General features: G+C 42.3%; 1 protein-coding gene across 1 annotated transcript; it reads right to left on the bottom strand.

The window, feature by feature from the left end:
- Positions 1 to 13594: 13594 nt before the first annotated feature.
- Positions 13595 to 14521, bottom strand: LOC122120816 (probable G-protein coupled receptor 141). The gene has a single exon (XM_042695036.1). It carries the CDS (start codon positions 14510 to 14512, stop codon positions 13595 to 13597), a length of 918 nt encoding a protein of 305 aa, XP_042550970.1. The 5' UTR covers positions 14513 to 14521.
- Positions 14522 to 14954: the final 433 nt, after the last annotated feature.

Raw genomic sequence — 14954 nt, 5'->3', positions numbered from 1 at the left:
TTGTTGATGGCCTCCAGGGCTCTTAGAAACAAGACTGCTCAGCACCACAGTGGAGCAAACCCATGGCTCAGAGAGACAAGGGAAGGAATAGCTCTCAAGCTTTACAATAAAGTCTTGCCAAATTTATAAGCCAAAATAAAGGACCTAGATAAACCATCTGTACCACAAATAGATGTTTATCTTGCATGGTGACACAGATTCACAGTTGTTCCGCTAAGTCACAGTTTTCATTCCGGGAAGTTCTTCTTTGCACAAGCTTTCTTTTATGCAATGAAATACTTTTATGGATTGCCCAAAATGTTTTATATTCAGAATGAGAATGGTAGGAGGAAGTATTTTTGTTATGACTTTCAGATTCTGCATTTACATTTTGCATTTGTGATTTCCTTTCTCTCTTGGGTGGCTGCCATTTTGGAGAGGTGGTTGCTTTGTAGCTTGAGCCTCTGGTGCTCATTTTTCTCAACTCTCTTTCATGTTCTTCTTGTTCTGTGTTACTTACTATCCTAACCTCACACTCACCTAAGGCCCTGGAAAATAATTTTAAGGAAATATTAGGTTTATTACAACATAAACACCACAAGAGACCAACACATCTTTAACACTTGCAGTCAAACCAACCCCAGAATCATATTATTGTTCAGCTGTGAAAATTAAAAATGACTTAGACTTTATCACCTGTAATGCCAGTGCATTATGGCTTCCATTTAAGTACCAAGTGATAAAATTCTCATTTGCCTTGGAAAAGAATAGGTATTATCTTTACCTGCACCATCTGCCACAATGCTTATGGACACAAATATGCAGAAGAACAGAATAGAAATTGTGGGAGCCGAATGTGAAACCATTTCAAGAAAGGCTCCCCCTTATTATCAACTCACTTTCATACCATCTGAACTCAGCTGGAAAAATTTCATCTGGCCACAAATTTTTAACCCATTTTAAACATCTGTCCTTAAATCAAATTAATTTCAAAACACAAAATATGGATTATAGGCCCAGATGTGGACATACTATCTGCTATTGCTTTTCCCTCCATCTCCCCCTCCCCAATAAAATGTCCTCTTGGGATGTGGAGGATAAAGTACGTTTCCATAGAAACCATGCTATATTTAGGGGATGGTTGTCTGATGGAAGACAGAATGGGAGACAAGATAGATATGACCAAGAGTAAAATAAAAATAACAGAGCTGCATGCATATTAATTGTCCCTATTGATGACTTAAGGCCACCTGCTCACAGGTGTGGATGCGGCTTTTGCAAGCTAGCTATAAGAGTGTTAAGTATTCCATCCTTTTTCTAACTACAGACAGAGTTAAGTCTCCTCTCTAGGCAGGAGTTCCAGTCCTCTAAAGAAAATCAACAGATCTTTAATGTTAGTAATTTACTCTGGACAGAATATAAGCTTTCGATTCAACAAATGAAGCTAACACAGTTCAGGGTTCGGGAAATCACACCAGTAGGCCTTCGAGAAGAATGAGAAGCCATGATCCCTGTTCAGAGTTTTATTCTCACCTCACCAGGACACACACTGCAAGAAATGCAAGGTCATGCTCTGCACATGTGTGGATAGCCTATGGCATAACCTTCCATTTCTCTGGAATTTTCTCTTTGGAGTTGAACTAAGCTCTTAAAATGAAAGTTTTATTTTAGTTGTTGCTGGGGGAGGGTGGTCTGAGCACTGTCTTCGAACTTTTGCACTTAAGTAGTACTCGGGCCCTTGAGCCACACCTCTAACTCTCGGCTTTTGGTGGTGAATGGAAGGTATATGAAATAGGTAGGTTTGACTAGGTAGCCCATGAAGAGAACACCACACTGTATTCAGGCAGAAAAAGAAGTTTATTTTACCAAACTGCTGCCCCTGCCATGCATGGTGGAGAGCCATGATCGAAAAGGGAGGCCCACCCCCAGGCCAGGACTTATCTAGCCAGGGACAGGAAGAGGTGTGGTCAGGTAGAGGAAAAGTGTGGCCACACAGGATCTGTGACCTCAGGGGCTGGGACCCTCCTATGGTCACATGGGAGGCTGGTGACCAGAGGTGGTCCAGGATGTGACTTAGCAGGAGGGGGAGGTGACTGCTTCCAGGTGTGCCAGTTACCTAGGTAACAGATACTGGGCAGAAACTTAGCCAAGAGGTAAGGAGGTGTCTGCATAGGGCCTGCATGGCCCAGGGCAGAATTGTATAGAAGAGTCTCATAGACTTTCCTGTCCAGGCTGGCTTTGAACCACAATCCTCAGATCTTAGCCTCCTGAGTAGCTAAGATTACAGGCGTGAGCCACTGGGGCCTGGTTTAGGCATAGTCAATTTACAGGGAAGGAACTGGGTACTCAGAGGCAGACTATCAAGGAACACGGAGAGCCAGTGCTGTGCCTCTTAGGCTAGCCTCTATAAATACATATTGATCTGCTCTATGGCAGGCACTGCAGGCAGAGGCTCCCAGTCTTCCAGAAGTTCTTGTTTGGTGTGGGTATTCCATCTCTTAACTCTTTGGAAGCATCCCAGAGGATGGAGACATCTAATCAAGAATAAGGAAACATTTTATTCAACGTAAGATTTCTCCCATAATTGTATTTCAGATCTTTCAACGCATCATGTGAATCTGCTCTGGTCCCTGAGGGTCCAAGTCTGATCTTCTTATAGGAAGGGTTGTTTACCCCTTTGCAAGTTAGAGGATAATGTGGTTTAGCCTTGTCCTCCCTCTCTTCATTCTGGGCCTTTATAGAAGGCCCAGAGCTCCCAGAGGAGCCGGTGGCTTTTGTAACACATGATGTGTGCTAGAGCAAAGACAGAGATGCTGCTCAGATCCATAGATTAGACTCAACTGCTCTCTGAAATGATAATTATCTTCAGATCTTGACACCCAGAAGGAGTTCAATCAAGATATGCTTCACAGTGTTATCTGATTAATGTGACAAGAAAGACTTAGAGAAAATCCACGGTATGTACAGAGATACAAACACGTGTCTTACATAGGCTTTAAAAAAATCAACTTTCCAACCAAGCATGGTGGCACATGCCTATAATCTTAGCCCTCGGGAGGCTAAAGCAGTTGGTTCATGAATTTGAGACCAACCTGGGGCTATATATGAGAATCTGTCCCAAAACCTATCAAGAAAAAAGCTTCTAGAGCAATATTCTTCCAGCCTGACTGTGCTCACAGGCCAACTTGGGTTTTGCTAATATAGGGTCCCCCAGCTCAGGTCATTGGACCTGAGATTTGGCAATTCTAACTCACAAGCAGATGTGGGGAATGAAGAAAGGGGCCACATCCTCAGTGTGGCAAGACTGGGCCCTTAACTAATGTGGCAGCTGTTTGCCAGCAGTAACTATTTCAGTCCATTTAAGTTCAACAGACTTTAACGATTCACTTCCTCAGTCACATTAGCTACATTTCCGGTTCTCTCTCACAGATACTTCGGTTGAATGGATTTACTAAAGAAAACAGTGTCAGCTGGTGCTGGCAACTCAGGCCTGTAATCCTAGCTACTTGTCAGGGTGAGGATGGGAGAACCATAGTTCCAGACCAGCCTGGGCAGACAAGTCCACAAGATGCCCTCTGATCCCACGGACAGGTGCAGTGGCAAACCCCTGTCATCCCGTACTGATTGGGAGGATCACAGTTCTGGGTCAGGCCAGGCAGAACAGTTCAAGAGACTCCCTCTTGACAAGCTGGGTATGATGGTTTGTACTTGTCATCCTAACAAGGGCTGGAAAGCTGAAATAGGTAGATTGCAGTCCAGGTTACATATCTAGGTAGGAAGTGAGGCCCTGTTTCAAAGATAAACAGTAAAAAGCGGGCCTGGAGGTGTGACTCAGCAGTAGAGCATGTGCTAAGCAAGTGTAAGGCCCTGAGTTTAAATCCTAATCCTGCATTTTTTAAAAAGAAAAAGAAAAAATAGGAAACTCTTTATTTATGAAATAATTCCTAATCCCTGTGGATCTCACGTCTTTCCTAGCAGCAGGCTGCGAGTTCATATTTGGAGACTAGCAAGCAAGGCTTGAGTAAGTACACTTGTTTGAAAGAGAATGGTTAATGAACGCAGAGATGAAGGGGTCTCCAGCAGGGCATGGCCCAGGGTCTCCAAGGTTGTTGAGAGGATAAAGATGTGCAGTGTTCACAAACCAGACCATAAAGAGCTAGGCAGAATGAGAGAGCAGGAGATGGCAGAATACAAGCTCCAACAAGGAACTGTGAAGATGGACGCTTTCTGTTTATTCTGATGATAAAGTTCAGCCACGCTTGCTCTTGGCCAGGCGGAATGCTGGCTGTGAGGCTGACGCAGGTGTGAATGTATCCAGTCACAGTGCCCTCGCCATGACCTTGGACAGTTCCAAGGAATCCATGAAATACCGTTCATTAGCCATCAAGGATTTCAGAATCTCCAGTTCTAAGAAACAGACCTCAAGCTTTCAAAGAAACCTCACATTTCCTCCTGGCTAAGTAGAAAAAAAACAATTACTTTGTCTTTAAAACCCCAAGGACTAGAGAACTCTTGGCTCTTTTGCAGGCTCCAATGAGGGTGAAGAGCCTTGGCTAATCTTTTTACTTTTGAACTCAAAAATCTCACCAGACCCTTAAAAAATAAACCCGTTTTCAAGGAGAGGACAAGCCCTAAGGGATTTTTTTTTTTGCCAACTGAAGTCTGATTCCCTTATTCTGAGTGTGAAAGTTTTAATTAACTGAGCAGGTCAGCTTTTTTTTTTCCAAGGAAAAAAATTATACTTCTTAAAATACTAATTGCCTTATTATTAGTGAACACAAAGAGAACTCAGTGAAATGCAAGGGTGATTATACTTTTCTCTCCGTGTACCACAAAAGTCCACTCAAGAATAGTATACATAGCAGGCTGAGCAGACGAGGTTTAATTTCCCCAGGGCAGCATGGTGTCTTTGGCAGGCTCAGAATATTGCCTTCTACGTGGCTCCAAACTGCCAGCAGCCCATTGTGACACTGGGTTGCAAAGTGGCAAGGAAGGGCTGACAGGGAATGCCAACGAGAACATGGCACAACTGAATTTGAGCTGGGTGAGTTCAAATAAGCTACAAGATCTTTGAATTCTTTTAAAAATAGGGAGCACTTGATTCCCCACCCCGTCATAAAAAGGATTAAAAATATATCCATTAGAAGTTGTACAGAGGAGTTTCAATTCAGCATGTCGGTTTGTACCGTGCATCTTGATCAATGTCAATTTTTCAGCGTTTCCCTCATCTCTCCCAAACCTACTTATCCCTCCATTTACCTAGTTACATTTTTCTCATATATACATTGACTACTATGGCTATAGTTGCCCTACAGGGGATTTTTTTTGGAGACTAAATGGAATAATGCTATGTAAATAGTGTTTATATTGTATTGTTTAAGAAACCATGACAATAAAAAATAGTTTGCACATGTTCTGCTATAAACATCATTTCCCCTCTCAGTAGTTTCAATTTGCAGTTGATTAATTCCAGAACTTCAGATATGAAGAACTGACTCTATTCAACTCCAGCCATATAGCAGTCATTTACCTAATAAAGCTAGCAGTGCTGTCAATTAGGCACACTTTTACACTCCTGTCTTACTGTAAACACCAAAGCAAAGTTTCTATCCACAGCCACTTTTTATAATCACCCAGCCCAGCCATGAAGACTCTATAAACCCTGTACCTTGGTTTCTCTTTTCCAGACTGTCGTCGGATTCTATCAAGAGCTGGCTTTGCTTGGTAACAAGTTTTTCGGCTGGATTTTGGAGGAATTATCATTTGATTCAATAAATTCCCACAGTACTCCTCGGAAGGTCGAATGTTTTAAAATACTGTTGCAGACCAGAGGAATTTGAGGTTCTGAGTAATTCAGAAACATACTTATACTTCATGTACTAATAAAGTCTGATCAAGGATGCACCAGAGTCTGTCAGTTAAAGTAAGAATTCATTTCTTCACCCTTTTGTTCTTTCAACATATATGTATTGAATGCAATACAACCCTAGCTTGTAATAACAAATAAGGCCTAAAAATATACCTTCCTTCAGCCACTCTAAATTGTAGTTAAAAGGTTAATAAAAAGCAGGAATAAATAAGAATATGTAAGTGATGCTAACATTTGATGAAATATAAAGTCATCTGAAAGGTAGAGAATGCAGATCTACACTTTCAACAGTCAGCATCTCTCTGCTGAGATGCTGTTGGAGCAGATGTGGTGATCTAGAAGAACCTGGGGTTATGCTCTCAGCCACGTGAACAGCATATGCAAAGTTTCAGAGGCCAGCAACAACAACAACAACACAATAGAAAGGGAAGAAATTGAGCGGAATGGAAGCAGGGCCCAGTTCTGGAGCTTACATTTTAAGCTGGGTGGAATGAAAAGGTAGTGGGAAATTTGGGGTGGATTCTAACAAAATCTAATCTATGCTTTTAAAGGGAGGCTTGTGTGTGTGTGTGTGTGTGTGTGTGTGTGTGTGTGTGTGTGTGTGTGTATGTGTGTGTGTGTGTGTGTAAAACTGGTGGTGGTGTAATAGAAGTTGAAGGAGGCTGAGAATGGCTGTTCTAAGTCCCCAACCCCAGCAGTATATGGCTCTGTGAAGTGGTCAGATAAGTGTTGTATTCCAAGGCAAGGTCATCAGTGCAGGCCACAGAGTGCATAGGAGTGTAAAGGAGAGAGGCTGTCTGGGGCCATGTTGCCTTTAGATCCAGGTCTGCCCTCTCTTTGCCCTGCTGCAGAACTGGAACATCTCCTTGGTCAAGAGGCCAGGTACAGGACTGTGCTTGTCCTGAGCCTGTGCTGAAGAGACACAGGAAGGACAGGTCCCTCACTGGGCAGCTGGTCCCTGATCTGCATGTTCCCAATCAGGAGTATCCATCCTCCTGGGTGGGGGCAACAGCTACAGCCCTTTAGAGGGAGGGTCCTAAGGACCCCATTCCTTAGGGACCCTACTCCTTAAAGATCCCCACTTTAGGAATCCCTACTCTTTGATAAATTCCCAGCATAGATTGTCTTTGGGGACCAGCTTTGTGAACTTTTCCTTTATCCTGAGAGTAGTACCACTTTCCAGCAATGTCTGAATTTTGAACCTTGTAGGTTTGTGTGCTCCTGAGCTCGGGGCTCCATAATCCAAATGTATTTCCTTTCCACATTCTCTGCCTCAGATTGGAAGGGGTGTGTGTGTGTGTGTGTGTGTGTGTGTGTACTGGTAATGGTGCTTGAACCCAGGATCTTGTGCTCTTGCTCAACTGTTTTGCTCAAGGCTGGTAATCTAGCACCTGAGCTGCAGCTCCACTTCCAATTTCTTTTTGCTGGTTAATTGGGCTTAAGAGTCTCTTGGATTTGTCTGTCTGGGCTGCCTTTGAAACAGGATCCTCAGATCTCAGACTCCTGAGGAGCTAGGATTATAGGTATATATTTGTTGTTGTTGTTTAATATTACCAGTACAAAGTGAAGGTTTATCCTGATATTTCCATACATCCATATGAAGTACTTGGAACATATTCATCTCTCTACTGCTTGTTTCTGTTTCCAGCCACACACCATTCCTGTGTTCTTCAGTTCTCTTTACCTCTTAGTGGTTAATTCCTAATTACTCCAATCTGCTTTTATAGCTAATGACTCATTATGTTAAGATTTCCCTGTTTAAATGACCATTTGGTTTTCTGTCTCCTGATTGGACCTTGATGGATACAAAGAGCATTGAGAATAATTTCTGGGTATTTGGTCTGATTAAATGGGTAAGAAGTAGTACCATTTGCTGAGATGAGGAAGGTTAGTCACTTAAGGGAGGAAATCAATGTTCTGCTCTGGTTAAGTTAAATTGCTTGTTCTGTATTCATGGCTGGAGTCCAGGAGAGAGGAAAAGGCAAGAGATATACATTGTAAAATTCAGCTTATAGGTGACATATATATCCTTAAGATGTGGTACAAAAGGGTTTCAATTCAACATGTCATTATATGACAACACATATTGATCAATGCCTTCTTTTCCATCATTCACTATAGATGATATTGAAAGTCACAAGACTGTCTGAAATCTTTTCAGAAAGGCTGTAGAGAGAGGCAGAAAGTTCCGGAATACTGAATCCTGTGGCACCCCAATATTTAGGGACTGAAGAGAGGAGAATGAGTGACAAAAAAGTGAAATGGAATAACTCAAGAGATAGAGGGGAAAAAAAACTAAGAACAGGAAGCTTTCCAACACCTAAATGAAGTTGTTTCAATCAAAAGAGATTGCTCAACTGTATCAAGCTTTTCCTAGAGATTTAGATGAAGACTTATTATTAACCACTGCACTTGTAAACTAAGACAGTTAATGACCTTGGCAGCATGGGTGTGGTGCTAAGCATATCCGGGAAACTGTGGAACTGGGCAAAGATAATAAAGGGGCTGCAGGGAATGTAGACAATGCTTTTCACAACTATTTCTTGATATGAACCGTAGAAGGAAGTGAAGTCAGGAGCTGGCTTTGACTGGAGACTCGGGTGCAAATCTGGGGGAAGGTCTTGTTTCATTAGTTCAGTGTCTTTTCTGCAGATGTGGGTGTTCTCAGGACAGAAAACAGTGCGATGGGAGTTTGAAGCTGCAGTTGAGAGGGCAAAGTCTTGCATAGAAGAGAAGGGATAGGACCTAAAATAATGGGGGCATTCGTGAAACTGTCACAACTTTGTGGTTTTAACATTTTGAGCTAAGTGATCATTTAGAGCTGGGTCTGATATTTCAGAATCTTAAAAAGTTTTGTGGTTACAAAGCGTCACAGTAGAGAAAGTCCATTTATATCATGCACTATAGTTGATCCTCTTCACTGAGCTCAGTGAGTCGAAACTGAATATGTGAATCTCATTTTTTTTTTTTTTTAGTAACTGTGTTTCCTCAGAAGGGTAGACAGAATTTTCTCTGCCCTTCTTATCTCTAACACAATATATCATGCACACATTTTCACCCTATTGGATATTTTAAAGAAAATTCAAATATTCTAGGCCAAACTACCCTTTAGCAAATGTAGCATTTTTAAATGAACTATGCACCTTGTGTCCAGGGATAGGAGGGGTAAACTGGGGAAAGCATAGTAAGGGGTAACATTGTCCTCAAAGAGAAATGTACTCATTACCTGACTTATGTATGGAATGGTAACCACCCTGAACAGCACTCTAATCATAACAATAAACTTATACTTAAAAAAATAAATTCAGCATTTTAACCTTCTACTATGCATTAAAGAATTAATTTAAAAATTTAATATGCCCCAATTAAGTTCTTTCCATTCCATGTGTATTCACTTCTTGGATATCTACCATGAACTTCAATCTTAAATTGTTGTCATAGCAACAGCAGTCACAAGATTCCATATCTCTATGATACACAAAACTGAGCCAAAGGGGAACCCGAGGCCAAAGACTGGAAATTGACTGATATTGCCAAGAAAATTATCTCTGTGCTGCTAGAACCACAACCAACATCATGTAAGTCATATAAACATATTCTTATAATTTGTGTTTTTGATATTTCCATTGGGTTGTAATACCATACAGGTAGATTATGAAATTCTATTTTGTGATGTAACAGTGAATATATTTAACTTCAGAAAAGACTCTCTCCCTTGCATTTCTCATTGTCTCCATCACCTCCCATTTAAGACTAATAGGTTATATAGAAGTTCATTGTTCCTGGGTGGAGGAGGGCTGGCTACAAGGATAGAGCTTCACCCAGAGTTAGTCTGGGCACACAGAGCTGGCATCAGCACAGTGGCCTTAGCAATCATAAATAAGAATCTGTGAGTCTGGGAGAGTTTTCTAAAATCCCTGTAGCCTTTGTCCTGCCTCTAGGCTAGTTACGGGCACCAGAAATGACCTTGACAAGCAGTTGTTGAAAGGAAGTCACTACCTCCATTGAAGGGACTGTTGAGGCCTGCTTGATTTCTTATCACCAAGAAACACTTAAACAGGAGCAAAAGATAACGTGGGACCAAGTCCACAAGAACTATTCTAATGGTAAAGAGAGCACCTTGGGAAAATGTTTTTTGGAATAATACAAGGGAAAAAAAACCTGTGAAGTGTGTCAGCCAATTCTGAACCATTCATAAAATTCAAAGTACGTGTTTCCTATAAAGAGGTTCAAGGTGAATTTATAAGTCCGTGGGTTATGATAAAAATGAAGACAATGAAAGGGAAGTTTTCTACAATGGTAGAACATTTTAGGATATAATGCTCTGAAACTAAACATGAAGATAAAATTTAAATGCAAGGCAAAATGTTGAAGATGGTTCAAAGGGGAAGAGCATACAAAACCAATACCAACTGAAATGACCAAGGAAATATTAACTTCCTTAATATCACAGAGGTGATGGGCACAGACATGAGTCCAAGCAGCTGGAATCTGGAAAAGGCCTTTCTCCTGCAAGAACCACAGAAGAAACAGACTCAGTGGGAAGAAAGGAATCCTATTGTGAAGGGATTTTCAAGCAACTTTGGGAAAGTGATGACAGGGTCTCAAGGTGAAGGAGAGTTACTGTCCTCCTGGGGGAAAATCATAATGTTGGAGAAACCCTGATTGCCAGGTGATCATCCACAATCTCCCGGGGGGAAATGCCCCCGAATCCCCTTTGTTCACAAGGAGCACACATAACTATTTGCTTGCTCCCAGAGTGTACAGCCATGACATGATCAACAAAACCCAATAGGTATTCATCTCCCCAACACCCCAAGTTCCTCATCTTCCAGCCTTTATACTGTGAGAGAAAATATTTAACAGCTACCTAATTGTTGGATATCTTACTAGTAAGGCCTTCTCTTGCTTAGCTTTACTGACATTTGTTCTTTGTCTTTACAATTCAAATCCTTGACTAGGATGTGTTCAGGTGTGAGGTCTTACTGGGAAAATAGCATTCCTTTCACATCTCCCAGTTCCTTTTCCTTTGTGAACTTTCTCTCTCTGCTTAGTGTTTGCAGGCCTGAGTTCCCACTACATCTATCGGATCTCCTAATTGTAAAGCATCTTAACCGGGGCTAATACACCTAACAAAACCCAGTGCCTTGGTCAGGTTTGCGTCACTGCTCAGCTCAGTAATGTGGTCATTGCTGTGCACATGTGCACTGCTGTTACTGAAATTCTGCAAGGCAATTGAGCAATCAAAGAACATGACAGCCCAATGGACTGTTGAATTGAGCATCAGTTGAGAGCTGGCCTGTAGCGTTGGATCCTCATGAACTGAAGACTGCAGGTCTGACAGAAGGTGGAGAGACTTGAAGAAAGGATGTGTGGATTTTTGGCATCTATTCTTGACCTGTGTGTGTGTGTGTGTGTGTGTGTGTGTGTGTGTGTGTGTGTTTGTGTATTTGTGTGCTGGTCCTGGGGTTTGAACACAGGGCTTAGGCACTGTCTCTGAGCTTTCTTGCTCAAGGCTAGAATGTTTCCACTTGAGTCATAGCTCCAATTCTGACTTTTTTGGTTCTTAATTGGAGATAAGAGCCTTACAGACTTTCCTTCCTGGAGTGGCTTTGAACTGTGATCCTCAGATCTCAGCCTCTTGAGTAGCTAGCTAGAATTACAGGTGTGAGCCAGTGGAGCCTGGCTTTATTTTTGATATTTAAGATGATATCTTCCTGAGAACAAAAACAAAAGTGAGTAAGAAAGAAAAGAGGGAGACTGGAAAGAGAAAGGGAGAGAGAGAAGGAGATGGAGATGAGAAGGAAAAAGGTCCTTTTCTGGGACAAGAAAGGTCTCTTAATGTGCTTGTTCTTCTATTCATACCATGAATCACTTGAGGTTTTCTGAAGCATTAAGTATGAGAGCGGAATAGCTCCTTGGGAACTTTCACGTTAATAAAACCGTGAGGGCTGTGGAGTATTATATGAGTAGGAGGAAAAGAAAACAAAGGAACAAACAAATGTTTATAGAAGCTCTAAAGATAATCATTTAATATAGTTCAATGTGGCATATGTTGTAAGTTATGAATCAACTTACAACATATTACTCAGACTGTGGTAAGAAAACCCACATGATTCAATATTTTTAAAGGCTACAATTTTTTTTATCACTTTGAAGTACATTTATTCATTCATTCTTTAAATATTCAGAAAACTTCTAAATGCAGGATAATTTCATAGAGTCTAAAACAATGGTTATTCCAAGTGTTTCTGAAAACTTTTTCTTTTCTTTTTTAATAACGTAGTTTTCATTTATATAAGAACACATAGTTTAACTGGGTACTGGTGGCTCACACCTGTAATTCTAGCTACTCAAGAGGCTGACATCTGAGGATTACAGTTCAAAGCCAGCCTGGGCAGAAAAGTCTGTGAGACTCTTACCTTCAATTAACTACCAAAAAAACTAGAAGTAGAGCTGTGGCTCAAGTGGTAGAACACTAGCCTTGAGGAAAAAAAGCTCAGGGACAGCACCCAGGCCCTGAGTTCAAGCCCTATGACCAACACAAAAACAAAAGCAAGCAAACAAAAAGCTATATAACCTTAAGAGTGACTGAACTCTAAAGATTTTAGTATAACTTCATGTCCCCTTCCCACTCCTATCCCCGAAAAAACCCTTCTACTAAACTGTGGCCAAAGTTGACCAGAAATCAAACACACACATGTGTGTGAACACACACACACACACACACACACACACACACACACACACACACACACAAAGAGAAAAGGTAAGGAAGGGAGAGATTATCTCCCTTAGGAATTCATTTGACTGTCAGCAGCCCACTGGTCCAGAATTTTGTTTGTTTGTTTGTTGATTGGTTGGTTGGTTGTGGAGCTTGATCTCTGGACCTGGGCACTGTCCTTCAGCTCTTCAGCTAAAGGCTAGCGCTCTACCACTTGAGCCACAGCACCACTTCCCGTTTCTTAGTGGTTTCTTGGAGATAAGAATCTCATGGAGTTTCCTGATGGGGCTGGCTTTGATCCAAGATCTGAGATCTTAGCCTTCTGAGTAGCTAGGATTACAGGCGTGAGGCACCTGTGCTCAGCCAGAATGTTCTGAGGGTAGTTTTACCACTATTTAGGTGTGTTCAGCATATTTAGAACTTTTTGAAAAACAGAACAAAATTGGTGGTTTTGAGCAGTTATTTCCCCATGTCGAACTCAATCTTTCTAAACACAAATCAAGAAAACCTGTGTTAGTCCTGACTTTCTCTTTGATCTGGATAAATTAAGATAATCTATAAATGTTTTGTTCTATTCATCTCCTTATCTGCGTTTTGCCATGCCGTGAACAGAATGGACTTTCTTGTCTGGTTATCCAAGTGTGGTTTTGTGCCTTTGGAGCTAGCTTCTGATTAGGATTGACCTAATCAAAGTGAAGTAAAAAATAAAAAAGTAGTTGAACATAACCTCCACCACCAAAAAAAGATCATGTTTTAAACCTCAAAATTAAAGAAGTCTTAATGAATCTCTAGCACCTGTTGGACCATGTTGCCTGGACGGGGCATGTAGACATTGTGTCCTGGCCAGCACTGTACAACTGTAGCTTCCTGGGTCTTCTCCTTCAGAGACCACAGGGACCAAGTATGAGCAGGGACAAGTGCTCTGATATTTTATAATCCTTTAGTCTTGCTGAATCAAGCAAGGTTTTGATCCAGCCTTCCCCCGGGCCCTGCCTATAAAGAAGTAAATACTCTGGTGTTGGCTAACAGCACAGAAGGCAGTTCCACAAGTCAGTGATCCTCTGTTTAAACCACCGGCTCCCCCCTAAAACAAAGAGCAGCAGGTCACAGCAGCTGATTGCTGTCACACTCAAGAAGATTTCGTTGTAAAAGGCAAAGCTGTGGTTACAGCCCTTGGAGTGGCCGACCACATACAGGTAATAGATCCGGAAGATCTGATAGGGCAGAAAACAAACCAGGATGATAGCTATGAAAACTAGGCTTTTCAGTTGAGCCCAGAACTCCTGATGGGACAGTAAAGAGTGGCGGAGCCTCCTGGCCATGGAGACGGTGAGGAAGACTTGGAATCCCAGGAGAAGGGCCGCTGTGGCGATGACAAACACGACTATCAGATAGTTGAGAATCTGCACATAGTCACGGGAAAGCTCCTTATGGAATCTGAAACAGTGGTGTTCGTCATATTCTTCTCGATTCCCATACTGAGAAACTACCACAGGTACCACAATCACGATGACCAAGATCCACAGGGCTGCGCTGGCAGCCACCGCGTGCAACTTGCGGTAGAATTCCACCTTGTCCTTGCCCTTGAAGAAGGTGAGGTACCTGATGACCAGGATGACCAGGTAGAAGAGGAAGGTGAGGTACATATGCACGTGCAGCATGGCACTCACGAATTTGCAGAAGGGCAGACCGAATGCCCAGGTGCCCTGGATGAGGTAGGCCAGGCGTAACGGCACGGTCAGCAGGAAGACTCCATGGACCACCACCAGGTTAACCACGGCTGTGGTGGTCACTGAGCGGGAGTTCATCTTCACCAGCCAGAACAAGATAGCTATGATACCTGTCAGGCCCCCCAGGAGCACGACAGAGTAGAGTCTGGTGAGATGGGGCGTCAGAAGAGGATCGCAGGAGGAATTCCCAGAAGTATTGTGCTCAGCCATCTTCCAGATGTCGCCTGAAAGACAAAAGGCAGGTGTGTGCCCCGCCAGCCCCCAGAGCCTTGTGCTGAGTTCCCACTGGGCGCTGAAAGGCTGTGGGATTTGTCTTTGGTCACGACATAAACTTTATGTGCCTTAAGAGTAAAGATGACTTCACCTGTGTGTCCATCAGAGACTGAGAATGGAGTAAGCCATCCTGATAAGTAGTTCATGTTAGATTGCTAACACACAACCTCTCAGACTGGTGACTTTATAAAGAAAAGCAATTAATTTTGGCTCACAGTTCTGTAAGGCCAAGGGCCACCTTGGTGATAACCTCCTTGCGGGTAGGGTAGCAGAAATGTGCCCGCTGTGTCTGCATCTCCTCTGGTCCTGCCTTCTTTCAATAGAAGCCTCTGTGATTGGGCCACAGGGGTGCTACCTTAATGATGTCAGCTAATCCTCA

This window comes from Dipodomys spectabilis, unplaced genomic scaffold, assembly GCF_019054845.1.
Source record: "Dipodomys spectabilis isolate Male_0828 unplaced genomic scaffold, ASM1905484v1 ptg000178l, whole genome shotgun sequence".
NCBI classification, from domain to species: domain Eukaryota; kingdom Metazoa; phylum Chordata; class Mammalia; order Rodentia; family Heteromyidae; genus Dipodomys; species Dipodomys spectabilis.
Note: the sequence above shows the minus strand (reverse complement) of the source record. Positions and strands in the feature narration are given on the sequence as shown.

Bases quoted from the DNA above. Each gene is read 5' to 3' on its own strand.
- LOC122120816 (XM_042695036.1), bottom strand. From the start codon at position 14,512: ATGGCTGAGCACAATACTTCTGGGAATTCCTCCTGCGATCCTCTTCTG.